The sequence below is a fragment of the Arvicanthis niloticus genome, chromosome 25, assembly GCF_011762505.2.
Source record: "Arvicanthis niloticus isolate mArvNil1 chromosome 25, mArvNil1.pat.X, whole genome shotgun sequence".
Lineage (NCBI taxonomy): Eukaryota > Metazoa > Chordata > Mammalia > Rodentia > Muridae > Arvicanthis > Arvicanthis niloticus.
The window spans coordinates 21,822,737-21,850,670 of NC_133433.1; the positions used below are offsets into that span (position 1 = coordinate 21,822,737).

At 41.5% G+C, this 27,934-nt stretch overlaps 2 protein-coding genes and 1 pseudogene across 12 annotated transcripts in view; 1 reads left to right on the top strand and 2 right to left on the bottom strand.

The window, feature by feature from the left end:
- Positions 1–20,761, top strand: part of Asph (aspartate beta-hydroxylase) — a 200,437-nt gene extending 179,676 nt beyond the window's left edge. For all 10 annotated transcript variants that reach the window (XM_076924217.1, XM_076924210.1, XM_076924213.1 and 7 more), the window contains 3 exons: positions 2,543–2,634; positions 2,994–3,127; positions 18,613–20,761. In XM_076924217.1, the coding sequence (XP_076780332.1) occupies positions 2,543–2,634; positions 2,994–3,127; positions 18,613–18,763 (377 nt within the window). In that variant the 3' untranslated portion in view covers positions 18,764–20,761. The remainder of the gene's footprint in view (positions 1–2,542; positions 2,635–2,993; positions 3,128–18,612) is intronic.
- A 1,230-nt stretch (positions 20,762–21,991) lies between these two features.
- Positions 21,992–27,934, bottom strand: part of Clvs1 (clavesin 1) — a 181,553-nt gene continuing 175,610 nt past the window's right edge. For both annotated transcript variants that reach the window (XM_076924225.1, XM_076924226.1), the window contains exon 6: positions 21,992–22,744. In XM_076924225.1, the coding sequence (XP_076780340.1) occupies positions 22,657–22,744 (88 nt within the window). In that variant the 3' untranslated portion in view covers positions 21,992–22,656. The remainder of the gene's footprint in view (positions 22,745–27,934) is intronic.
- Positions 24,857–24,924, bottom strand: LOC143438701 (U4 spliceosomal RNA; annotated as a pseudogene).

The window sequence follows — 27,934 nt, forward strand, 5'->3', positions numbered from 1 at the left end:
CTCCCCAGGGTCTAAACCACCAGCCTGGTAGCACATAGGGAGGGACCCATGACTCCATCTATACATGTAGGGGAGGATGGCCTTGTCGGGCATAGGTGGGAGAGGAGATCCTTGGTTCCATGAAGGCTGGACACCTAGTGGGGGGAATTTGAGGGTGGGGAGGGGGGAGTGGAGGTATAGGTGGGGGCACATCCTCATAGAAGCATGAGGAGGGGGGATGGGATAGGTGGTTCCTGGGTGGTGGGGGGAATGGGGATAAGGGGATAAAATCTGAAATGTAAATATATCCAATAAAAAAAAAATTCCCTTGTAGGTGTGCCCATCACAAGGCCTATCTAAAAGCCTAGACATCAGATCCATGACAGCTGCACTATAATTACCAGCTCTCTGCTGTCCCATTTACTATGGTACACCTCTGTGTGTCTGTTTGTCCTGTGTATTATAAGAGTGACTTCCTTCCTGGCTACAGTGAACATCATACATTACTCTAAGCATCTGACCATAGTGAGCACTACAGGAATTTTGCATTTAATGGACCTTCCCAATCGCATGTGGATACTTAAAACAATGGGTTCTAAGCTATGGATGTTGAACTATTACTGCACAGCCTTCTCCTGAGAGAGAAACTCTGTACCTTCTGACTACACAAGGTTTACAAGCTGTATCCCCGATGCTTGAGACCAGAAATAGTTCAAGTTTCCAAGTTTTCCTGGCATAGGAATAAAGGCACGGACTTTGCCCATTGAGTGTTTATGATCAAAGCATAATCTAGACCTGAGGTCATTTAAACACTATCCCCAGAAAGCTCAGTTAATTTCAAGTTGTGGATATGTAGATTAGGTGTTCTCACTTTTTATGTACCTAGAGGTTAAAACCCAGACCTCACCAGGGGAAACCCTGGTGACAGGATTGATTTGGTCATCTTGGCACAACTGACCAATCAGTATTACACAAGCTCTGGCCTTACCAAAGGGCCAGAGGAAACCCAGCTGCTCTGGTGGCTTTTCAAGCTACCAGACTTCACCCATCTTTAGCTTGAGCAGCATAGGCCATAGCTGAAAGCCCCATGTCAGACCTTCCAAAACCTTGCTCATAGATGCCCTGGAAAACCGGGGCTAAAAAGTTCATTATGATGGCTTATACATTTTTATGCTATTCTTTCAAGCTGGCATAAATTGTTTGGTCCCTTGGGGCACAATACTACTAACTACAGAGAGCACATAGCAGTGTACCTGATTAAGAAGCAAATAGTTCAGCCAGGCAGTGGTGGCGCACGCCTTTAATCCCTGCACTTGGGAGGCAGAGGCAGGTGGATTTCTGAGTTCGAGGCCAGCCTGGTCTACAGAGTGAGTTCCAGGACAGCCAGGGCTACACAGAGAAACCCTGTCTCGAAACAACAACAACAACAACAAAGAAGCAAATAGTTCATCTGCAAAGAACTAATAGAACTGTAGAAGCTGTTTCCTAAGTTTAGAGATCTGCTTGACTGAGGCGGATGTGCTGTATCTCTTAGAACTCATTTTGTTCTCAGCATAAGGTTATCGTAGCGTACATGAACATTAAAGTCCAATTCAACTGTAGGTGTAATTTCTTTTATAGGAATTTTGAATGGGAAAACAAAAATTTCTTCCTTTAAAAAACAAAACAAAACAAAACAAAATCCTGTTGTTTCCCTCCTTTGTGAAAGCCAGTGATACTGTGTACATTCTGAACACATCTTCCCAAGAAGAGTGTGGAGAAATTTTGCATGGTCCAAGATGCTGAAGATGAAGCCCCAGAATCTGTTCTTGATACAATTACTCATAAAATATTCTTTGCCTAAAGATACTGATGTTCTTCATTTGAATATCATTTTAGCAACACGTCAAGATTCTTATTACATTGAAAAATACACTTAAATTCTAGCACAAGATGTTTTGCTATCTCTTAGAAATGCATTTCAGGTTAGGGATAGAATGTAAAGTGTTCTCTTTTTCTAGATTCTATATTAATTTCCAGTGTGTACTATAACAAATTAACAAAAACTAGTGACTTGAAGGCATGGCTCAGAAGTCTTCAATGGGTGTCACTGCTGTCATTATCCTTCATCAGGCTTCAGATTCTAATATCTGACTATGGCTTTTGTGTCCCTTGTCCATCTCTAAAACAAGCAATGGCTGGTCAGTCTTCTTATAATTTGAATTATAGACTCTTCTCTCTCATTTTTACACATATAAGGGCCCTATAATGACAACATTGGCCTCTAACTGTCTTTCTCTTGGCCTTCACATTCTGACAGCGAAGGTGATTGTGGCTCAAATGGGATGAGATAGTTTTTAGTGCAGTTCAGTTGTATGTGAGTTTGTGTGTGTGTGTGTGTGTGTGTGTGTGTGTGTGTGTGTGTGTGTGTGTTTCAGTAGGGTTTCATTATGTGATCAGGTTAGTCTTGAACTCCTAGGCCCAAGTAATCCTCCTAGTTAACTTCCAGAGTAGCTGAGACCACAGATGCGCCATGACAACTGTGATTTGCTTCTCTCAATAGTTTTATCATGTTTTGTTCTAGGAAGGAAAAATGAGAATGCCTGTAAAGGAGCTCCTAAGACCTGTTCTTTACTAGAAAAGTTTTCCGAGACAACGGGATGCAGAAGAGGACAGGTACCAAGAGTGTTGTCAGAGATGGGAAGAAGACGGTTTATTGTCAGGAAAGAGGCAGAACTGACCTTTACAAAAATCACAATTATTTCCCTTGGCACAATGAATGTCTCTTTTCCCATTCACTTTTTAATGAAACACAATTTCATGTGGTTAATGTCAAAATTTGAAGGTCAAAAATGTTGAGTATTATGTCACATTGTGGGAAACGAGAGTGCTTGTTTCTTGTCCCCTTCACAAAGAAAATAAGATGTGAATATAAGTTCCAAGGGTTACAAAGACTCTCATATGACTTGATACTGATTCTGCTGCTTCTCCATACCTTGTTAAATGGATAATTGGGTGTCATACTTTCTATACAGATCAAATATTCCATCATGCACCCTGGAACTCATGTATGGCCACACACGGGACCCACAAACTGCAGGCTCCGAATGCATCTAGGGTTGGTGATTCCCAAGGAAGGCTGCAAGATCCGCTGTGCCAATGAGACCAGGTATGTTTCCTTTGTCATTTTCTGTTTTACCCATCACTCAACAAACAGTTGTTCCTTCCAGAAAGTCTGTGGTTGATGGGATCATGTCTCTAGCTGCAGTATACAGGAAGAAGACATTAGTATCCAGACTTTAGTGTGTGACCTTCTTTGTGCTTCCTGGGTGTAGAGATGTCATTCACAGTCAGGGCAGGTTTGCCATTTACCCCCAGAGCACTCATCTGCCTGCCCAGCTGCCTTGTTTCTTCAAGGTGGACAACCTTGTGTTCAGGGTCAATTCACTTACCTTAAGCTCCCTACATTCTGCATTGTGCTTAAGGTTCCACAGCTTGATATATATATATATATATATATATATATATATATATATATATATATATATATATCTCAAGTCTTCCTCCTTGAAGACATCACCCAGTGGACATTTGCATTTTGCTTGAGAGGCAACATCAAAGTTCCATGGGTGACAACCACTTACAGAACCATTTCTGTCACTATGTGACTTTGAGTAGTCACTTAATCTCCTTAAATCTCAGCTTTCTGCCCCAACAATACTGACTCTTCAGGGCTGTATACTGGTAAAGTGAACAATCCTAAGAAGCACATGATTCACCTCCTGACATCAGCAAGGCCACGGTAAATGTTAAGACTCACATCATGCTTTCTCCTCTTCTAATCACAGCAGCTCATTCAAGCTCTTATGAACAAGGCACACTTGCTCAAGCTACACTGAGCAAGCCTCACAAGCTCTGGCCTTTTTCGAGGGGTTAACTAGATAGTTGTTTTATCTATTCAAGGCATACTAATTACTAGGATCCAATTTCAGTTCCCCAAAATAAGACCTGCCATTTGCCATCTTAAGCCATGTGCTCAGTGGTGAGGGTTTCTGTGGTTCTTCTGGCCAGCTATCATTGGTGTTAATGCCTCTTAGCCTGTGGATCAGGCTGAAATGGAAGCTCCTAGAGATGAGAAATCAGGAAGTTAAATTCTTCTACAGCCCTTATTGTCTATGATAGGGGACAGAATAGAGGAAGAGACAAATGTTATGGGATACACAATGGTGGACCACATGGAACTCTCCTCTCCCAGATACACATAATCGGGAAGATCGTATGAGAACTGGTGCTACATGAGCCCAAGGGGAGCACAGGTCAAAGGTGACAAGTGAGTCACTTGCCCCTAAGGTTTGGGAATATTGGGTAGTGTTTTGTTTTGTTCTTCCAGTTTGCTTGCTTATTTGTTTCTAGACAAGAAGGTTATGGGTATTGAAAGCTGAGAGGAAAACATTCTGAAGCATCTATAAAAATAAAGATGTTAAGTCAGAGAAACACTTTGTGGTTCAGCAGCCAGGAGTAGAGAGCACATGAAGAGGAAGGTAGGAGAGTGTAGCCAAGGCCAGTTCATAGGAAGGAAGCTTCTGACACCAAATTTATTGGCTCAGCTCATAGTCAGGGATTCTTTTCTGAAGGGAAGAGATGAAAGCACCATTAGTAACTGAGACAGTGAAATGTTCCAAAGTGAAGAAGAGTAACAACTGGGTGCTGGAAAGAAACAGAGAATAAAGAAGCAGGAGATATGAGAGGGTGGACTCAGGGGAATCCTCAGAGTGTGGTAACCAAAGATGTCCAAGATGGCTCTAAACATTCAGTCTTCAGCAGGAAGATGCTGGTGCCTGAACACATTGACAACTGGAAATGTATGAGGCAAGTTAATGGAAACTTGAATTTAGTGTTTGTACCTATTTTATTTACATTGCTATTGGAACAGAGGGGAACTATCAAAGAGCTGGCTGGAACTGGGAAAAATAAAGTCGAATATGGAGTCAGAGATTTGAGAGTCAAGCTTGGCAGGAGCTGTGAGAGGCAACTTGACCAATAACTGAGTTATGACAGAAAGGAAAAGAAGCCATGAAGATGTCTTGAAAAACCTTTGGAAATTTAGTATGGGGCTTCAGGGTCTCCCATGCCATGTGGGGAGGGTGTTATGGGAAGCAGAGATGGATGACAGCACAAGGAAGTGACTAGAATCTTCTAGTTCTCCTTCCTGAATACCAAATAGTCTTTTAGAACTTGTCCGGTGGCTTTCAACCATTTCCGTGCATGTTTTGTCTCTTACTCACACCCTCTTTTCTCCCTCCCTCTTTTCTCTCCCTCCCTTCTCCCTCCTTCCTTTTCTCCTTTCTTCTTCTTGTCTATTCACCTTGTAGCTACTTGTAACCAAATTACTCAATTAAGTGCCCCTTTAGGCATAGGCAAGAAAGTGTAGAACTGACCCTTGACTTCCTGAGGAAGAAGAAAAAAGCTCAGCGTGAAGGATGGCCATGGCAGGCTGACAGGCAGGCTGACAGGCAGGCAGGCAGGCAAGCAGGGAATGGGTGGGAAGGTAGAGCCAGAAGTGTATCCACAAAGCCTCTGAGAACTCAGAACATTAGGTGACTGTCTTATTTAGGATTTTATTCATGTGAAGAGACACCATGACCATAACAACTCATATAATGGAAAACATTTTATTTGCTCTGGCTTATAGTCTCAGAGGTTCAGTCAATTATCATCATTGTGGGAAGTATGGTTCTGGAAGAGCTGAGAGTTCTATATCTTAACCCAAAAGCATGGGGGTGGGGGGGCTCTTCCATACTGGGAGGAGCTTGGGCATTGGGAGACCTCAAAGCTGCCTACACAGTGGCATACTTTATTGAACAAGGCTGCACCTATTCCAATGAGGCCACACCTAATAGTGCCACTTCCCTTAGGCCAAGCATATTCAAACCACCACAGTTACCTTACCTGGAATTTCCCATTTGGATGTTCCTTTGCACCAGATACTCCAGTCTCTCATGGCCACACTTGAGGATGCAAGCCACTGCTATCCCCTCCATGAATCTTAAACCACCCCTAGATTAATAGAGACCATGCTTTCCAACACATGTAGTTTTTTTTTTATATTAATAGGTAGTCAGAAGTAGGCTCAATCCTAGGTATTGGGACTTGAACTATATTCCTAGTTATTGTCACCAAATAGAGGTCACACAGCTTACATAGAGGACTCTCAATAGGATATTAACTTGCAGACTATCAGTTTCTGCTGAGCTAAAATATACTCTAGTTCATGTGGCACTAAAGAGCTACTAACAACAGTAATTTGCAGGTGGTCTATTTTACAAATTCACAGTCATTTTTTAAAAAGTACTCACCACCCATTTGCCTATTACCAGGCACTGAGTTGATTCTGCAGAGTAGCTGGGAGCATGGAGACCCTTGCTTCTCACTATGGCTGCCGGTCAGCAGTTCTTCTCTATCCCTGCTATCAGGGGTACCCTAGTCTGGGGTGCATTCTCATCCTTAATCCTTAACTCAGTGATACTCTGAATGGGTTAAATGTTTCATTGACAAAATAATGCTTTTCATAAGAGAAATGTGTTAATTTAGCTAAGTTCTATGGACTGCTTAAAGGACAAATGACAGAGAAACTGAATAGCCTACAGTCTGTAAAGATTTAGAATACAGAGGCTTTCAAACAAAATCTGGAAGCTTGATTCTGTGATCCGTTGTACCAGGAAAGAAGTCGGGCTTCCTTGTGCTGGGTGGCAAGCAGTGATTTTTCAGGGCCTAACGCCTGGCCTGCTGAAAGAGTAGGTTACCCACAGCAGTTTGTTTGCTGTAGTTCTCAGATCTTGATAATCAGATTTCTGCTTCCCTAGAACCATGGGATCCCTGCCAGGGTGTGAGTCCTTTAAATACTCCATCACTACAACACAAAGCACAACTTTTTTTTTCCCTCTGACAGCGAGCTTGCAAGATATGTAGCCTCTGCACCTTAAAATACCATTTCACATTTACAAATGCCTTCTGCTTAAAAGATGAGATTATGTGTCCCTTGGAAATAATTTATAAGACACAGAGAAATACGACGAAAAGAATTGTCTTTGATCCTGTTACTCGGAGGTATTATCCAGATGCTTCTCAGTGCCGCCACTAATATGTTATTAATGCCAGTGGCACAGCTGTGGCACAGCCAGTTCTAAGCACATTAGGGACAACATCATTCTTAACAGTAATCCCAGGTAATCAGGTTTATTAAAATCCCTGTGTTACAAATCAGAAGACTACACTATAAAAATAGACTGCCTATTTGTATTAGTTTCTTTGGGAATTTGTAAATGGCCACCTGCTAGATGATGTATGACAACTGAAGTTCGTTCTATGAGATCCAGGCATTTGCAGGGCTGGCTCCTTCGGGGGCCTCAAAGAGACCATTTGTCCCTCTCTTCTCATTCTGGGGCTGCTTCTTAGCCTTGGTGTTCCTTGGCTGGTAGATACTTAACTCCAAGCTCTGCCTCTACCTTCACCTGCTACCTGTATCTTCTTGTTTATTCTTTGACACTGACGCTGTTGGATTTAGGGACCCTACTATTGTTTACGGCTGATATCGTTTTAAAAGCACAAACTTGATATCTGCATAGATCTCTATTTCAGAATAACTTTCCAACAGATGTGGATATATATATATATATATATATATATATTGTCAGAAGTAGGCTCAATCCTAGGTATTGAGGCTTGAACTATATTCCTAGGCCCAACCTCACAGTCTTGATGAGACACATGGTGGGGCACTTCTTTCTGTACCACTGGGCAAGCATTAAGCACTGGCAAAGCACTGTTAAAATCTGTTAAAGTTACTGTTGATATTAATGATAAGTTCATTAAGTTCTTACATAAGTACTCCTAGTGTCCACCTAGCTGTAAATACACAAAAATGGTGGGGGATGGATCATATGACTCCCTAAATGACATTTATTGGACAGTTGTCCTGCTATGGCTGTCTTCAGCAAAAGGTCTGTCAAATAACCAGCAAGGAGTACTTTTACCAGCACCATCTGTCTGCAACACTAGATACGTTCAAAAGGCTAAGTGCTGACTTATCTGATTAACTCAGCCCCTTAAAACTAAACTTTGTACTAGACTTTGCTATCTCAAGCTAAGAGACCATATGCTTTCAGATCACTAAGGGGAGCTCTTTCCTGGCTGTGTATCAGCAAGACAGCACTGACTGATGCTCAGAGGTAAGGGTGTGATTGGTCCAAACCTAAGCAAGGCTCTTTGGTCAATAAAGCTAACTGGAAAACACTCCTCTGTGTTTTGTATTGTAACATCAAGTCCATTAAAAAAGTAACCTTTCCTTTCCTACACTTAGTAATGTATGCTGAGCTGGTGACACAACTAGAAACAACAGAAGACAGTAGGCACAGGGCAGTAGCAGTGATTGCTGCAGTCAAGCCAGGTTAGGGAAGATCAAGCTCGCCAAATCTCAGGCTTCTGGAGCTGCTGAAGTTATCCAGGGCAGCAAACGTTCATGGCTGAAGTAGAGTAGTAGAGAAACAGCAAGAGGGGATGGAGAGCTGACAGTGAGGAAGGACCAGATGCTTCAAGGAGCTAGGGCAGAGAACCTGTAGGCCTTTGTCACCAGAGAACTAAGTGTGTAAGGCCAAGGGTCTCAGATCCAGGATATGACAATGGCAATGTTAAGGGCTAAAGAACCTACTTTCTAGGCCTGGGCAGAGCTGTAACACTAGCTACTGTCAAGGCCTGAGGAATGGAGATAGACTAGAACAGTCTAGTCTGCAACAGCAGCTGCAAGCAAGCAAGGGCTCAGGGATCCTGGGTTCCTGGACCTGCCTAAAGCCCCAGCAGGCCCAGGGCAGGGAGTCTTGATCCCAGAGGCCTTCAGCATAAAGAGGTAGCACCACTTCTTGCTCTCTCTTGCTTACTGCTGCTTCTCACCACTGCCACCGTGGAGGGAAATGAGCCATCAAAGGCCAGCACTTGGAGAACTCCCTTGTCACATTGTATATCTGGATAGAGAGCCAGACCCTCAGCCAGTTGATGGCCAGTGCTGCTATGTATAGCCACATCAATTACTTTTCAAGAAAATGCCCAACAGACTTGCTTTCAGGTAATCAAATGGAGACATTTCCTCAATGAAGGTTCTTCCCAAAAAACTCTAGCTCAGTGGCTCTCTGCCTTCTTAATGCTGTGACCCGTTGATGCAGTTCCTCTTGTTGTGGTAATCTACAACCATAAAATTATTTTTCTTGCTACCTCATAACTGTAATGTTGCTAGTGTTATGAATCATAATTCAAATATCTGTGTTTTCTGATCATCTTAGGTGACCCCTATGAAAGGGTCATTCGACCCAGCAAATGGGTCTCTATCCACAGGTTAAAAACTGCTGGGCTATACCTTCAAGGTAATAATTTCAAATGACAGATGCTAGGAAGTCTGAGATCATCTGTGGCAGGCCCTATTTTAGGGCTGTAAGTTAGCTCAGTAGCAACTTTGATCCAAAGCTGAATAAACTTGAAATGGTAGATAAGCTTGCTACCAGCAAGTGGAAATCGGCTACAACTCTAAGGAGTGGCACATTTCCAAGAGGCCATTTCAAACCACACTGGAACTGTGCTAAGTGCCTGAGACCTCATAGCTCTCTTGCAGACCAACACCAAGCTGCTCACCGCCTGAAACCTGAAGCAGCACTGACAAGTCGCCGGGAAAGCACAGGCTGGCATTAGTGACCAGTGAGAGGTGACCAGGCCTGTAGCCATGCACTTTGTTAATACGTTGCTGTGCAAATAAACAGTATGTTTTATAAGAAGTGTCTTTCTGGATCTCCCAAGTCTCTAAGGTTATGTAGACATCATGCCAAAAGAAGTAAGTTAAGAGAAAAATTAATTTTTAATCTGCCACAAGTTCATAGTAGTTTTTGCTTTTGCTTTTTTTTTTTTTTTTTTTTTTTTTTTTTTTTTTTTTTTTTTTTTTTTTTTTTTTTTCTTTGTGGGTATCTGAGAAGGTGTATTAAGTCTTACGGCTTTCACATTAAAAAGCTGTAAATTGTAAATCATTTGCAACAAGATATTTTTGCCCACTTTCTTTTCTCTATTTTGATTTTCTCCCACCAGAATCATAGAATTAGTCTCTGTTCCATTTGCACTGCAGTGAGACTTTATTCAGATAGCCACAAGAGCCTTCTCCTCTGGGGCCATACAAGAACACTTTTAACCAGTGGGATTTTTTTTCCCCTGAGCTTTGCTTGCTGTTAAATAATAGCATTTTGCTTCTAAGCAACTTGACGAGTTAAAGGCACCAGTATAGTGTGCATGACCCTGTTGGGTCAGCACTATATCTACAGTTCTTCCTACACTCAGCTAAATAGAATGCACACATATGTGTAGCTCCCCACCACAGGAAATTGCAGAACCTGTGGAGAAAATGGATTGTGTAAGCGTTTGATTGTTGAAAGAATTGTTGAGAAGTTGAAAATCATTTTCCTGTAGTAGTAAATGATGTGGAAGCTGCTGGGGTCAGCCTCCAAAAGCTTCATGAACCACAGCCTTTCTAATAGGATTTGAGAAGTGACTGTGTGTGGGAGATAGATCCTGGAGTCTTTAGATTTTAGCATTACGTGATTTCATAAAAAAAAAAAAATAGGTTACAAACACTGAACTAGCACGAATGAGTTCAAATCCTTGCTTTCTTAGTTGGTGTGACTGTAGAGGACTTGGCACCCTCGTTGTCTTAGTCACTGTTATGCTGCTGTGAAAGACACTATGACCAAGGCAGCTTTTACAAGAGAAAAGTATTTAATTGGGGGTTTGCTTACAGATTTAGAGTTAGTAGTTAGTTCATTATCATCATGGTGAAGAATATGGCAGGTGCAGGCAGGCACTAGAGCAGTAGCTGAGAGCTACTTCTTGATTTGCAGGTCAGGGGGAGAGAGAGAGAGAGAGAGAGAGAGAGAGTCAGTCAGAGAGAGACTGAAACTAGGCTGGCATGAGCGATTTTGAAACCTCAGAGCCCACTCCCAGTGACACACTTTTTCCAGCAAGGCCACACCCTACCCTAACAAGGCCACATCTCCTAATCCTTCTCAAATACTGCTGCTCCCTAATGATTAAACATTCCAATATGTGAGCCTGGGGGAGGCGCATTTTATTCAAACCATCACATTCATTAAACCCAACCTCCCTCATATCTAAAATGGGAGTAATAAATGCCTGTGTATTCATAATCCGAGTATTAGAGCCATCCATAGGAATGAATGCACTCACGATGCACTGAGAGTCCATGTGGCACATGCACTCCATGTATCTGAGTCATTGTTACATTTTTGCTAGCTGCTGCAGAAGGGGTCCATCCGTCCTGTAGATTTGAGAGAGTGAGCCCAGCACTCCTGTAACGTCAGTGATGCTTCTTGTCACCTAGAGTACACACTCGGGGGCTTTAGGGAGTCAGAAAATGATGAAAGAGCACCTGGAAGGTGTGTTGGCCCATGGCTGGTGAAGGCGTGGCACACATGGGAAGTGGGATTTGAGGGAGTAGGCAAGAGTGGTTTTCCTAAGGTTTGCCTGTTGCAGAATAGGAACATTTCATATCTCAGTAAGTATACAAGTTAAAGACACCAGCATAGTATGTGTGGCCCTGCTGGTTTAGCACAGCTCTCTCCCCAATGTGTATTTCTCACCCTCCCCCTGGGCCAGCCCTGATACCAGAGTTTGGGTTCAGGGCTGCCATCTCATCCTGTGTCTCTGTTCTACTTCTAGTTGAGATGTAGTAAAGCATCGATCATAATCAACTGAGGAACAAGGGGTTTATTTCATCCCACACTTTGCAATCTATCATCTAGAGAAGTCAAAGCAGGAACTGAAGAAGAGGCTATGGAAGAACACCTCTTACATGCTTGTTGGCTCTCCATGGCTTGTCAGTTTGCTTTCATGTATACCCCAGTTATTAGCTCAGGGCTAACATCACCAAAAATGAACTGGGCCTTTCCAGATCGACCAAAGTCCTGCCCACAGTCCAAACTGGTAAGAATAATGGCTCAATTGGCGTTCCTTCTTCCTGGGTAACTGTTGTTTGTGTCATTGACATATACTAACCCAGCACAGGCAGGTGAACTATTCTCTCCGGTACCATCTGCCTCTTACCGTATTCTTATCTGTTTATCTGTGTCACGGCCCCTTCTGATAATGATAGCCTAGAACCAAGAGAAGGAAGGTAGAAATGGCTGGCAAGGAGAGACACAGAGGAGGACTCAGGACTAATTTGATGTGACCAGGTGAGGAATTCCTCTGGTATGCCATCTGGAGGGCTCTTCCCACAAGGAAAGAGGCAACAAGGCCGAATGTGCCACGGAGTGCATGGTTTAATCCTAATTGGAAAAGAAGTTCTCTGTGAAGTTAGGCCATTTTTAGTGTACTCACATTTGAGCCAACTAGCGAACACTGTCCATGTCTTGGATGAAAGTTTGCTTACTGAACCTTGTCATTGATAGAATGAGCTCATCGTAACCAAGAGTCTCACTCAAAGAATTAAGAGAACTTTGGTGCTGAAAGGAGACCGTGAATCCATCTTACCCATTTTCAGACATTATGCAAATGGATATGTGACAGGCTTTGCGGTGGTCAAAGCTGGTTAGCAGCCATCATAGTAAGAACACAAGCACCCTGGCTTCCAAAACAATGATATGTGGGGACAGGAGAGTATTTTCTGTCAGTGTGTACTTTGAGGAAAAGAGGACAGAGGAGGGTGATAATGGGATTTCACATCATCGAGAGCCTGTGCCAGATTTTCCACACTAGGAGGCTGCAGTAGATAAGAATGTATAAGGGTTGGGTTGGACTTTATTGTTACTGGGCTCTGAACCCCCTTTTCCTGTGTTCCACTCAGCCACATTAAATGCCTTGTAGGTCACATCAGCATGGCATTTAATACCTCAGATACCAAGACTGTCCCTCAGGCCATAATCTTGAGCTAAAGGTTCTAACAGCAAACCTAAGGGATTTCCACAGCTTCTGCAGAATCCACCTGTCTTGAGAGAGCTGGGCTTGTCTTTATGAAGTTCCTTTGGATAAAAATTACAACCATGCCATGACTTTCACCCATTTGAAAACGTTCTCGCAGAGCTCACAGACATTTTTATCTGTCGTAGTTTTAGGTAGAAGACTGTAAGCATGTACAGTCACCATTAGCCTTGTTAATATTGGTGGTGATTGTATGACAAAATATAGCTATTAAGTATGCTTTGCCACCATTATACCATTATCATTAGTTATAATAATTTGAGAAATTGAGAGATTACACAACATTGCTTTACCTTGTTACTGGATATTTTTGCATCTTTTGGCATAACAAGGTATAAGGTCTGCCCCCTCAATGGTCAGATATTCAGACAGTAGGCAGCATATTTATCCAGCCCCTACCACCTCTAACCCTGTATCATGAGCCCTCGCAGGAGGGCTTTGGGACCAGCTCCAAGAGGCTGCCTCTCAAGGCCACCCTGAAAAGCCTTGCTGCTCTTTCAGCTGCTTGTATCATAATTTGCTCATGACTTAGTCATAATTGTTGGAGCTTTTCTCGAAAAGCAAATGTTCTGGAAACTATGCTTGTGCCACTGATCCTTTGTTTTTCATTCAAAAAAGATCCACAGTCCTTTGACAATGGCATGCCCCATCTCTTTGTAATGGGACACACTTGTTCTTTTCCAGGCTGGTGATATCTGTGGAGATTAACCCTGTGTTGAGACCTGGCTTGGATAAGGTTCTATTGTCGTTTCCTTTGCCTTGTTGGGATGATTGAAGCTGGAGTTTTACTTATCCTGACTCTAAAAACAAGTAAAAAGTCAGAGGACTGTGTTTTTAAGAAAATGATATGAACTAAGTAATTACTACTGCAATGTTCTGTGGAAACAGAAAATTCAAGGACATACTTACTTATTGATACAGGGTCTAATTGGACAGCCCAGGCTGGCCTTGCACTCACCGTGTAGACCATTTGAGCTCATGATCATACTTCCTCAAGCTCTGCCTAGTCTTTTAAAGACTTATTAAACTCCATCAGGGGCCAATGAGATGGATTAGCAAGTAAAGGTGCCTGCCTCCAAGTTCACCAACCTTAGCTCCGACCCAGAGATGCCCATGGTGGAAGACAACTATCTCCTTCATCTCCACCACCACACACGCAGCTGAGAAATACTCACAAGCACATGCACATGTACATACATGTCATATGTCCATAAAATATTTTAAAATGAATTTTGTTAAAGAAAAGTTCAGTGCATAATCCGTGGAAATGCCCTCGAGCTTTAAGGTTTATTTAAAAAAAAAATGGTTAAGCAATGGCCCTGGCATGTCCAACCTTTCCACATCGCAAGACCATACCATTACCTACAGAACCAAGTGTTCAATTATCCAAAAAAAAAAAAAAAAAACCCACAATGTTTTAAGTAAGTTGAAGATTTTTGTGTTAGGCTATATTCATAACTATCCCAGGACATATGTGACCCACAGGTTGCAAGAAGGACACACCTGATACTGATACACATTTGACTTAGAATACTAGAAAATCCATAAACGGTGGCTCTGAAGTCTTATACGTAGAAGTCAGTATGCTCCTTGGGAATCACTCTTCCTAGTTCACAGGAAATGTAAGTTAATGAACGGAATGATTATGTTTTTTAAATATTCCTAAATCTTTTATTTCATTATACCAATCAAAATATCCTGGCAAATGTCATTTTATGCAATGGAGATTTTTGTATTTTATTTGAATTACATGTAGACTTTTAAATAGTTTCCAGATTCTCTGGTACTCAAATTACTTCAAGAGCCATTTGTCATTGGTCTCCAAAATATATTTTGAGTCTTCATAAATTAAATTAGATTTCATAAGGAGTGATATCAAGTATATTCTTAGTAATCCATTGTCTTTTCCATATTTCTTGTTTTCTTCCCATGTCTGTTTCATAATTTCCACTATGAAGTTGAATGGCTACCATATCCTTTTCAAGTCTGCAGGTGGAAAACAAGTGTAAATGTGCAAAATTCAGACGTACCCAACACTTAATGTAATAATACCTTTACCAGCCGCATTTCTACCTTGTTGTTGTGAAGAAATGAAACCCATTTACTAGAAACTGAACTTTTAATTTTTATTTTTTCCCTGGGTCAGCAGTATGTGCCTTCTATCACCTTCTAGTGTTGCTGGAACTCAGCAGCATAGCTTCAGTCAGCCACTTGGACCACCAACCAAAATGCTACCAGGTGCTATGTTGCTGGAATTTGTTGGATACTGGTTTCTGATAAGCAATGTTAGCAGTTCCACACATTAGTATACAGTAGGCTTTGCATTAGATAACCTTGCCCAGCTCCAGGCTAACGTCAACATTCAGAGCATGTATACTGTAGGCTAGGATGGCATCTTCAGTCTGGATAGTGTATTGTATACATCAGCAATGCATGGAACTTTTGATTCATGATGAGTTTATCATGGCATAAATCACCCTTATTAAAGAAGCATCAGTAACTTGCCCCAGATCACACAAGTGACAAATGCCAGAACCAAAAGATCCTATTCTGCTCCCTTCAAAGGCCATAGTATCCCACTGGGTTTTGATGCTTTTTTTACTCTTTTCTCTCATGTGTCCCTGTTGACTTTCCTCTTTTTCCCTTTTTATTTAATCATGGTTAAATACACATCATAAAGTAAAATATATTAACCATTTTAAAACAGGTGGTTGGTTAGCAGTCACTTACACACCTAGGTCCAGAATAGTCTAGCCTGGACAGTTGAGTACTAAGTCTGTACCACTGTCCCAACTAAACCCGACAGCTTCCACTTCTCTTTAGTCTCTGATCTCAACTACTTCAGGACCTTACACAAGCTGAGTCTGGTCTTTAGTGACTATCTTGATTCACTTAGCATAATGCTCTTAAGATATATCTACATTGGGTTGGGTAGATGGCTCCCTGGATAAAAGCTTTTGCGGTCACATCTGAGGAATGTTTACATCTCTTGGAAGGACACCTGACACAGGGTCCAAATGATTTCATTTCCAGTTCAGTCAGTTTGTTGAAGATTCATTTTACGGAAGAAATGAGTCTTACATTCAGTGACCAGAAAACCAGACTAGGTGTTTTCTAAGTAGTATTCTATCTTAGGAAAACAGACAGATTGGAAATTAATCTTGTTTATATTCTTAGCTTCATCTACTATGTAAGTGGGTTATACATGGAATATCTTAAATCAGTGCTTCAAAGCACCCTATGGGGCCTCCAGCAGACCCTTAAGAAAAAGCTATGTGAAAACCAAACTCTAGAATGGTAGTCTAAACAGAGCACCAGGAGGGAAACATGCAGGCGGTGGCTCTGCAGTGCTTTTCTAACCCACCAAAGGTTGTGGGCGGAGTCAGTGCTCCTGTCTTTATATAGACATATTAACGTGAAAATACATATTAAGTGATACTAATGTGCTAAATACTGCTAACTTTTAAAGGAAATTTTCACTAGAACTTTTTTAAAAATATTAAAATTCCACTTAAGCATGTAAAATTTTGTATTGCACTTTAGCAAAGAGTTATAGTAGCAGGAGCAGTGCTAGCTGGTTGCCATATTATCACCAGGACACATTTCATGAGAGCATCGTCAATGTCATTTTGTGTACTACTGACCGTGGGTACCTTGGCCATTTGGCTCAGAACGTCGTGGGCATTGATCTTCAGCAGGATCCCTGGCCTCTAGCCACTAGAGGGCAGTACTATGCTCCACACCTTCTGTGACAATGAGAAATGTTTACAGGAGTTTCCAAATGTGGGGATGGAATTAGGGGAGGCAGAGTCACTCCAGAGAAGAATAACTGGCATATTGGAGAATTCTAACTATAGTATTTCTAAGTTAATAAACTGATAAAGCAGTAACTAATATTTAATAAAAAGATCAATCTCTCTTCTTCTACCAGCCTCTACCTGCCCCTCCCCTCTCCTGCGTGCCTCTCAGCTTTTTGTCGTGCATTTAGCAAATGTGTTGCTTAGCTGTTTTATACAATTCCTCTGGATATAGAGAACCGAGTGTTCACTCCAAGGTTTATAAAGGACAGAAACGTAGGCTGGACTCCAAATGACAGAACAGGCATTTATTACCATGCAAAATCAAACATGAAAAGGAGACTAAGAAAAGAACAAACCAAAAAGAAAGAAAAGGAGGGGAGAATCAACTAACCCCACTGTGTTTAAGTACTTAAACAGAGAAAGGGTCATTTTCTTGATCTTAGTGTTATCAGAAAAATTGAACAATGTCACTGGCTGTAAGGACAACTACAGGATACACAGAAGAAAAAGATGACAAGTGCCCAAAGAGACAGTACTCCCCTCAGCCCTTGCCCACAGCAGCAAAGCCACAAGGGACAAAAGGTGGGAGCAACACAAATGTCACTCAGTGAATGAGGGTACAGTGAACTAGAGGAAGCACACAACAGCATACAACTCGGTCTTCAAACAGGAAGAAGCTCTCGTGATGCTAGAACTCACCTACCCGCCCTTTTATTTTGTGTGGGGATGGTACGAGGATGGTGAAGTGGGATAGGAAAGTGGGATCCTGTGCACTCTCTTGTGTGTGTGTGTGTGGGGTGTGTGTGTGTGTGTGTGTGTATGTGTGTGTGGGGTGTGTGTGTGTGTGTGTGTGTGTATGTGTGTGTGGGGTGTGTGTGTATGTGTGTGGGGGGTGTGTGTGTACATTTGTGTGAGGGTAAATGTAGCCATATGTGTATACCACCACAGATGTGTGAAACTCAGAGGCAGCCCTGAGTGTCAGTCACCACCTTCTGCCTTGTTTGAAACAGGGTCTCTCTTGTTTTTTACCACTTAGTACACCAGGCCAGCTAGCCAAAAAGCTTCCCGAGATTCTTTTGTCTCGAAGTTTCCCATCCCCCCATAGGAACACTAGAATTATAGGTACTCATGCCATGTGTCTGCCTTTTATGTGGGTTCTGGGGGAGGGACCTTTGGTTCTCACCACCCAGAAGCCTAAACCAGTCTCTAAAGTGACAAATGAGACAGCTGTGGAGTTGTTGCCCTAGGAGTTGTCCCCTGCATGAGCTACCAGGTGCACATCTAGATGAGCAGTTCTCAACCCTGCTGGCTGCAACCTGTTTGGGGATCCAACAACCCTTTCACGGGGGATACCTATCAGATATCCTGCCTATCATAAACACATTATGATTCCTAACAGTAGCAAAACTTACAGTTCGAAAGTAGCAATGAAATAATTTTATGGTTGGAGGTCACCACAACACAAGGAACTGGATTAAAGAGTCACGTTGCAGCATTAGGAGGTTGAAAACCTCTGTTCTAGATACTTACTCAACTGGTTTAAGGCTGGAGCCAGACTAAATGGAGGGTATGAAGACTGTCACTATGTCCTAATCAACAGCTCATCATGTCCTTTGCATATCTTTAGTGCAGGATGAGAAAATTGCTGTCCCTAATAAGAAAGAAGCCTGAAATTTTTAATTATTAATGGAAGGCTATTTTAAGGCTTGGTGTTATGGTCATATCCCAAAGGAGGTCACAAATGGCGCCTCCTGCCCATGGACAGAAACTGGTCCTCAGGCCTTCGAAACTCCCAAGGCCATTCTGACAAATGCATGTCTTTCTCTTCCAGGACGTGGGAAGAAGGCAAGGTGCTCATCTTTGATGACTCTTTTGAGCACGAGGTTTGGCAGGATGCCTCGTCTTTTCGGCTGATATTCATTGTGGACGTGTGGCACCCCGAGCTGACCCCCCAGCAGAGACACAGCCTCCCTGCAATTTGAAAGGCATCCACACAGATTTGGTTCCTCTCCAAGGAGGCTGCCTTTCTGATTCCTTTTGGGTGGGGAGATAGAAATTCAACTCTTCATCCCCTTGTCTTGCAGCTGAAGACCTCTGAGGTTCTTTCGAGATTAGAACTCACTGGAGGGTGTGTTTGCCTTCCTGCCATTCATGTAGGAGACCCCTTGCTTCATGTCACCCATGACAGCACAGAACTGGTGCCTAGATTGAAGGGGAATTCTAGGTCGTGTTGTCTACATGGCTGGCCAAAGATATTTTTCTACGTAGAATAGTGTCTACATCAATGTACTTGGAGTATATACTATATATAGAAACTGTGAATGAATCACTTTAATTTGTAATTTTTCTATGCAGTTATATTTTTCTAAGTAGCTAAGCTGTTCTGTCACCATCTACCTTCATGTTTTCGTTGACTTTAATGACAAGAAGTATAAATACTTTACTTCTAGCAGTTAAATAGTAATCTTCCTGGTAAATCCAGACATCTTTCTTTGAGAAAAAAAAAAGTCACATGTGAAGAAAAGAACTTTGTTTACCTAACATAAATGGGAAGTTATGCCAGGAGGCATGCACTGTGCCAACACTTGCCTTTGGGTCTACCTGTGTATCCTCATTTAGACTCAGTGTCTCCCCCTTTCTCTGTGATAATAATAGAAAGCTCTTATTTCTAAGAGCCACATTTTATTTTTAGTTACACTGAGCAACGCCATGGATACATTTCATATTGTGATAGGAAAATACAACAGATAATGGAGCTTGGAGAGAAAATATCACACGGAAGTGAAACTTCCTGCTCAGGATCAGGAAGCCAGGTAGCCTGGCCTCTTTGACTTCTGTACACAAGTCTTGGAATCTGCAGGGTCTGCCTACTGTAGATCCACTTGAGTGTCAAGAAGATGACCTCTTGGTCTCTGAGAGTCTCTTCACTATTTTATCTATGTAGGAATAGCAGCATAGGAAGTGCCCAGGGATGCTAGCATCCTAGGTGGCCAAGCATGTTTGATTATGAGCTTGCAGTGCTTTTCCATCTTCGTTTCTCAAAATAATGCCAGCCATCTCATTGTATTTTGAAGCAGCCTTTCACAGGCATGTTTGATCTGAGTGCTACCCATGGCTGAGAAAGAGCAGTAGAATGTCATCTTGCTCCTCAAGACGATCGTTAGTAAAGCATTACTGCATTTTATTTTCTATTTTAAAATTAAAGAGAACTCAAGCCTTAGAATGTAATGACATTCATGCACTGATCTCTAAGCCAGTTGAACAACACTGCCGCAGAAATAGCTGGTATTCCAGCCACACACGTAGACAAAATCAATGTCAAAACAAGCAGCTTTCTGTACCTCATGTAAAGAGCAATTCATTGAAATTGATCCTGTCCCTTTTAGCTTAAGGATATTAGCTCTTAGTAGAAAAGATTACAAAATATGTGTCCATTCTTAAAATAGGTACTTGTTCCTTCCTTTGCCAGTGTTCAAAAATTCCTCTAAAACAGATGGCAAAGGCATGAGGGGAAATATCAAATCCTTACCAGATTCCACAAAAGGAAAACAAACTCGCAGACAACAAAAATGTTATTTGTGTTCTTCAGTATTTATTAAACGGAGGAACTTACTGACAAAAGGCAATACAATCCAGTGTTCATGTAGTAACCCTCGGTTACCCGCTGGGTTTGGTTCTCCTATATATTACATACACATAAGGAAATGCAAACCATGTGTTCTCATTGTTAAACTATCGCCTTATATTCATGTAATAAAATGGTGGAAATGAGTGAAAATTAGCTTTTAACTTAGTAAATATAACATTTTTTAAAAATATGGTCATTACGGTAGGATTCTAAATATTGCCATGTGAAAAGCCAGAAGTACCATTACTGTTACAAGTGTTGGCAGTAGCTGACTCCAATAGCATTTTGAGGGCTTGGATCCCACGTTGATCTTATAAACACAAGCAATAAAAGACTTTCTAATTCACTTTAATTTTTCCTCTCTCTTACTTGTGTCATAGGAAAATAATTTCCATCCATGTCTTGGTAGACATTTTTCAAGGTTGCTATTTTATGATTTAAAAGGTCTATACAAAATGAATTGGTGTTATTTTTTATATACTATGATGCAATTGTTTGGGAAATATTTTAAATTCTGTTTCATTTTTACTTCTTCAAGGTTGGAACATAAAAATAGCTTCTGTTACTTTTCTCTGCCAGTAGAAAACAATAATAAAAGAGTAGATCAACTGAGAAGGAGTATACATCTAGACTGTAGTTCAGGGCTCAGGGGTAGAACACTTGCCTAACATGACAAAGCCCTGGGTTTGATCTTCAGCACTGGAGGGAGACAGAGACAAAAGGGAAATGGGAAGACAGAGAAAGAAAGACAAAGGAAAAGAGAAGGGAGTGAGGAGAAGAAAAGTGAGAAGGAATAGGGAAAATAGAGGAAGAGGCGGGAATAGAAGAGAGATGGAAGAGAGGAAGAGATGGGAATAGGGGAAGAGAAATGGAAGAGAGGGAAGTGGCCACAATTAGCAATGCTGTTTGGGTGTTTATGGCTGGAAGTAAGTTGAATTGGTTTCCTCTTTTCTTTAGGATGTTCAGCGAGTCAATCAACCTACCAAGTGCTCTAAAATGTAAAGTATTTTAATTAGTGTTATCAATTAAAATTGTTGACATTAAACACTCTGGTCGTATTAGTGTCTATATCATAGAGATGGCTAGGGAATAAGATATCTACATATACTCAACTGGTCTTGGGAAACATGGCACAGATAAAATATCCTACCCTTTGATGTTTTCTGTCTGACTTCCTGTGAGTGGAGACTGGGGTCCATTGCTAAGGAAGATGGATAAGAAAGTAGATTGGTCTTTGGCATTTCATCTTGCATTCTTGGTCCTCTTTCTCTTGGTACTTACATGCTGAGCCATCCTTCAGGGTCTCTCTATAAGATTTGACTGCCTGCCCCCTCAGGGCCTTTCTCCACAGGTAATAGGAGGGTTGGGACAAAGGGACTTATTTTCTAGCACTTTCCTTTGCTGTAGTAACCCAAGAACTAACTTGAATGAGCTCATCAGTCACCAGTGTGTGGTTTTTTCAATGAGTCATCTTCTCTCTGTAGGCATTCCTCTGCATGCCTATAGGAAATCACTATGCTATGATGACACAGTTGTTTTTCTTTTTTTTTTTTTTTTCAAACTGACTATGTCTTCTAAAAAAAAAAAAAAAAAAAAAAAAAAAAAACAGTTCATGAAGTCAGCTGATAGCCTGACAATGTGATGTCAAAATCGTTCTTACAGGATAGATATGTAAATTCAAACTTTGCAAATAGCCAGACCTGTGAGATCATATTCTTAGGTTGAACACGTCGATGCTGGTGATGAGGTCAGAAAATATGTCAATACAACTGGAAATTATTGTAGCTACTGTTGCTTGGGGTTCAGCACTACATTAAACTTGCTGATGTTTCTGCATATTTTAACTCTGTTGTATTTATTTGGGAATTCACTTCATCTTAATTTGTAAAACCTGGAGAGGGTTCCTGTGTGAATCCATAGAGTGATGTATATGCAACTAATTTAGTTTTTTTCCCTTTTTAAGTACATTTGCTGCCATAAATATGAGGGGAGGGAGAATCCTTTTTACATGAATGCCTTTCTTTATCCCCCCCACCATCCTTCACTAAAACATAAATTAATTAGTTAAATTTTAGAAGCATTTTTCAGATCTTTGTCCAGTGTGGGCTGCCCAGATCAATGGCTGCTGACAGTCATGGCTGGGGTTGGAATGGAGGACCTCATGTCAAGCAGAACACACATGTTTGAAGGTCAGCTGGACAGGCTTGCTGGGTGGCTGCTCCAATGGAGGCATCACATGATGCTGGCTCAGTCCAGAGCCAGCAGTGGCTGGGTGTTCTCATTTTCTCCCTTCTCTTCATGTTTCAAGGTCCCAGCTTCTACCACAGACTGAGATCTAACAAGAGAGGAAGGAGACATACACAGTCACAGACAGTCATTGCTGGTGATGCTTGTTATTCACCTGGAGAACCAGAGCATGTAGAATAGCTACTTAGTACTTCCTCTTTGGCATCTGTTTTCCACACACCACTTTCTTTCTTTCTTTCTTTCTTTTTTATTTTTCTGAAGATTGAACCTGGTCATTCTGAGACTTTTTTTTCTGCTGAATTTGATTTGTATCTTTTTGCTGTCATAAACCATAACCGTGAGTGTAACATTTTGTCCATGTTTCAAATAAAAATAAAGGTAATTCTAAAGATGCAAAAAACACTAAGTGTTTTGTGTATGCTTGGCGGTTGTCTTAGGGTTCTTCACATGTATGAGCTTACTACTTCTGCAACCCTGAGAAATAGAGATACAGTCTCCATTTTGAAGTGCTGAAAACAAATTAAGGGTTTAATAGAGAAATTACATAGGACAAAAACCATACACCAAGATGGAAAACAGAATCGCTCATGAGCAGCTCTGCCCGTGGACACTCTGTGGCTGCAGAGCCGCCTTGCTGCTCCTAACACTTTACTGAAACAAGACTTGCAGCCTAAGGTTCTTAGCCGCTTTCATAATATGTATGTAGCCCAGAAAGTGCAAGACTAAGAAGTAAATCAGTGTTGAACATGGAGGGTACATTCTCATAATACAAGCTTTGGAGAGATAGAAGCAGAAGAATCAATGTCAAGGACTGCCTGAGCAATATGGTGAGTTCCAGACCAGCCTGAATTACAAAAAGAGCTTCTATGTCAGAGAAAGAGAGATCTCGGGGGGGGGGGGGGGGTGGACAGGGGAAGAGAGAGAAAGAAAGAGAGGAAAAATCACAATGTTTCCGTATAATACAAATCAGCTAGTTTCTACTCTAAATATCAATCAACTGAAACAGAACTAGGTGCTATTGCAGCCACTGGAAGTGAAATGGATTGATTCAGCTGGAATGGCATTTCTCAGCCTGTTTTACTTAAGAGCCCAGCATGAATGTTGGGGAGGGAGGAAAGAATGCTCATTTTACATAAATATAGAAAAAAAATCAGAAACTTCAGAAGATATCAAGACAAACTGGTAAAAGCAACATTTGGGAGGCTGAGGCTAGAGGCATGTAGGTTCAAGCCAGGCTGAGCTATATTTTGAGGTCCTACATAAAGAATAATGAAAGGAAACAGACCGGACCACAGCTGTATAGCTCCCACACACACATTGCCTCCCTCCAGATTTTTAGACTACTGCATAATTGCTTTGCGCTAAAGATTTTGTGGAAATAAAAGATCCTGGTGGCAATCAATATTGAAACTTTAAACTGCACTTCTGTCTGACAGGTAAACCAACTCTGTTACACAAAACAGCACCTGGACCAGAGTCAGGGTAAGGTCAGGCTGCTTACAGGCACTGCTCACACACCTCTTCTTGAAGACAGCCAACTTGCTTACTCCTCTGTGACCCAAAAGACCAACCTTTCAAGTATTTTTTTTTTCACATTGAACTCAAACCTGCATTTAAAGATACTCGTGTCCTGTCTTTGGTTCCTCCTCCCAGAGCTACAGGATCCTGCCATCTTTCCCTCTGCCTGTAGGGTTGGGTTCCAGGGCCCTTCTAGATATCAGACAGAATCAGCAGATGATCAAGTTCATTATGTTAGGTTGCAGTATCTGCATAGAATCAGTGCTCACTCGCTTGTAAACTATAATTCCTAATACAAAGTACATATTTTATTATTTAGGGAGTTACTACAAGAAGGGAAGTCTGCCCATTCAGTGGTTGGATCTACTGTGTACAACTTCTGTCTGTGTGTGGAGGGCTGAGCATACACAATCCCTTCAGGAGTCTGCTTTGAAGCCTTGTTTTAGTTCAAGGTCTCCCTCCCTAACTATTCTAGTTGGGCCAAGATTTCTAGATTTTTCCACTATTAGCCAGCTGGTTATCCACCATATTCATGGTTCGACTTCAAGTGAAATGATCACTGTATATGTCATTGTTCAGTTGGGGTTATCAAGAGCCATATTCTCCTTTCTGGCATCAGTGTACAGCAGGCTGTCCTTAAAAATGATGCTGCTCAGCCATCTCCTTCATATCCCGAAGGCTCTATTCAATTAGCAATAATTGTGCCTTGGATAAACCTCATTGGCTATTATACTGCCCCTGCACAAAGCTGAAGGTTCTAGTCAAAAACCTTCAGGTCGAGAATCAAATTTGATCTTTTTAAAATTTGCTCCGTGTATCCAACTTGCCTCCATTCTTCTAGATCTTAGAATGTTTAATCAATCCAAGTTATCACCTCTGATTTTAATGACTATTAAGATTTTTAAACTTTCTCTTTTCACATTGTAAAAATCAGGTAGATCTCAATGTTTTCAAACCATCATTTGTTCCTGCTGACTGATACTAAGCGATGTTTGTGAAGTTTGCTATATACCAATAACCTTTATTGTTAAGTCGCCAAGGCACATAGATTCAAACAAGAATGTAAGCCATGCAGATGCCCAGTTCCCTAGCCAGAGAAGACAGATTCTTGAGAATAGAACATGGAAAGAAGGGAAAACAGAAGGATAAATCTCTGTCTCACACACTTCTCATTTGCCCTTCTTATTCAGATGTCTACTGTTCACTCTCCCTTCATAGAATGTAATTGGGACCTGTGTGATTTCTTTTAGTAAATACATTGACAGCAATGACCTGGAATGTCTTACCCAAAAGAGTGTGTCTTGGTTGACTGGTAAGTGACAACAGACCTGTTCCAAGATATGAGAACAAAGAAGCAAACAACATTTTGTCCCAACATTTATATGTTCCCTAATCGAGAACACGGTGTCTTAACTTTTGACATGATAGAATTCTACTTACCTAGTCACACAACAGACATTTAATATTAAAACTCGATGTAAGTGGCTCACTAAATCATGAGATACTTGAAATTCACTGGAAAAAAAGGTAGCAAACTCTTCTTTTTGTAAAAGAAAGAATTAGAATGAGATTTATTTAATGAGAGCACACTGGGAAGAAGGACAAAGTCACCCAGAAAACCCCCTCAAGTGGTCAAAGCATGGTCTCAAGTACCCCACACTCATCCTTATCAGGATGTCAGTCTCATCCTGTCTGACAAATTGTTAGAATCGTTTGAAATCTCTTTCCAGGAGACACTTTCCCTCTCTGACTGGCTCCCTTTTCTTCTCCTAGGATGAGATTCCTGGAGCAAATCCCATTTCTTTGGGATCCTTCTTGACTCTTGCCTTTGGTGTGTTAGCTAAATAAAGATCACCTCTGAAAGTCAAATCAATTCTCTCTGATGAAAATGTCTCCATTTGGTCAGCGTGCTCAGGCCATGCTCAGCTCAACACAGTAGAGAAGTCTGTTTAGTGGTTTCATTTACTTCTGAGAAGCCAAGTTCTTGTGCAAAAATAAACATCTGTATTTCCCTTCTTTCTGATGCAGAATACCGTGTAACCTCAAGGTCATGCAGAGGGTGATGGGTAATCTCAGTGGTAGAGAAGGCAATCCCTACAAGGCTTCACCTAGTCTTCATAAACGGGATGCTTTCCTGTTGTTCTCTGCTTGGTCTGTGTTCTTATTAATTGACATACATCGCCCATCTGAGCTATGGAGGATTCCTATCAGGACCTGACTGCTGTGTCCTCTACATAAAGTAAATATCAGGAATCACAATGCCAGGGCCAAAAGCTGCTACAGAGATGGTTTGGTTAGACCCTCCCTTGAGTCAGGGGTTAACCACTGTTTTCTGTGATTCAACCTCTATCTGCATTTCATCGGGGAGAACCCCACAAATGTCATTTTAATTTTTCAAGTCATCAGGAGGTTTGGTTTTTGTGGAAAAATTCAAAACTATCTGAAACCTTAGCTTGTAGCACTTCCCTCCAGGAAGAGAAATTTCTGCTGGAGCTAGAGGGTGGATTTGACCAAAGCACATTGTATCCATGTTTGAAATTCTCCAAGAATAAATTAAAAATATATTTGGGTCTGTGAAGGCAGCTCAATCAGTAAAGTGCTTACGGCACAAACATCAAGACCTGATTTAAATTCCCAGGACTCACATTTAAAAAAAATACTAAACAAAGACATGCTTGCAATCCCAGTGCTGGAGAAGAGAGATAGGCAGATACTTGAGAACTTCTGGCCAGTCTGCTTAGTTGACTCAAAGCCAGTGGGAGAAACTGGTTCATAAAAAAATCAAGGTGAACAGCACTTGAGAAATGAGGTCTGACGTTATCCTCTGACCTACACATGAATGTGCACACACGTGTATTCACTCCATGTAAACATGCACCCATATAAAAATGTGCATATTTAGGCCTCGCGTGTGTGCGCATGCACACACACATACGTGTGCACAAACACATGCACACACTCCATATATTTAAAGGATCCTAAGCAATCTGTATGACTTTTTTCTCCAATAACATTAAGTATAGAAGAAATTTCCCCCAAGAAGCTCCCTGCTAGATTAGAATGCCAACACAACTTTATGTCCTCAGGTTAGCTCTGTGTTCTCCTTTGTAAGTTGGAGATAAAAAAATAATGCCTATATTAGGAGGGATAGCAGATGCGGAAATGAGGCCTACAGGAGTTTCTGTGTTTGAGAGAGTCTCATCTCTGCAGTCATTTAATGCTTGGTGGTTGTAGGTTTGTGAGCATTGAGGTGTGAGTGTCGAGCATTTATAGTGCTTTTGCTAACACACTTTGAAGTGATCTCAGGGGTCAGTCGGAGGTGGTCCTAAAGAGTGCAAGATATGTGAATTTTGAGCACATGGATATTTCTGGACGTTCTTATCAACTATGAAATCAGAACTTAAAATAACTGCCTACTTTGAGAAGTCATGTTTCTTTAGGACTAGACCAGCTCAGAGAGCCATGAGTCAGCCTCAGCATCCACACTCTTTTCCCTCCCTCCAGAATCGGTGGTGTGAGTCCAGTGACGTCACCACAGCAGGACAGGGATGTGATGGTCTGAAGAGGCAGAAGAACAGTGGAGGCTGCCAACAGCTGAGGCAATCAGTGTTGGTGACTCATTCCGTTCCCAGGATGGCTTGGAGAAGAATGACTAGTACTCCTGGTGACAGAGCCCTTTCATAGGTCTGTTTTTTAATCAAATGAAAAGATGTTAATGGAACTTGCCTGGTGTTATTATATCAGTCTGAATACCAGCTCT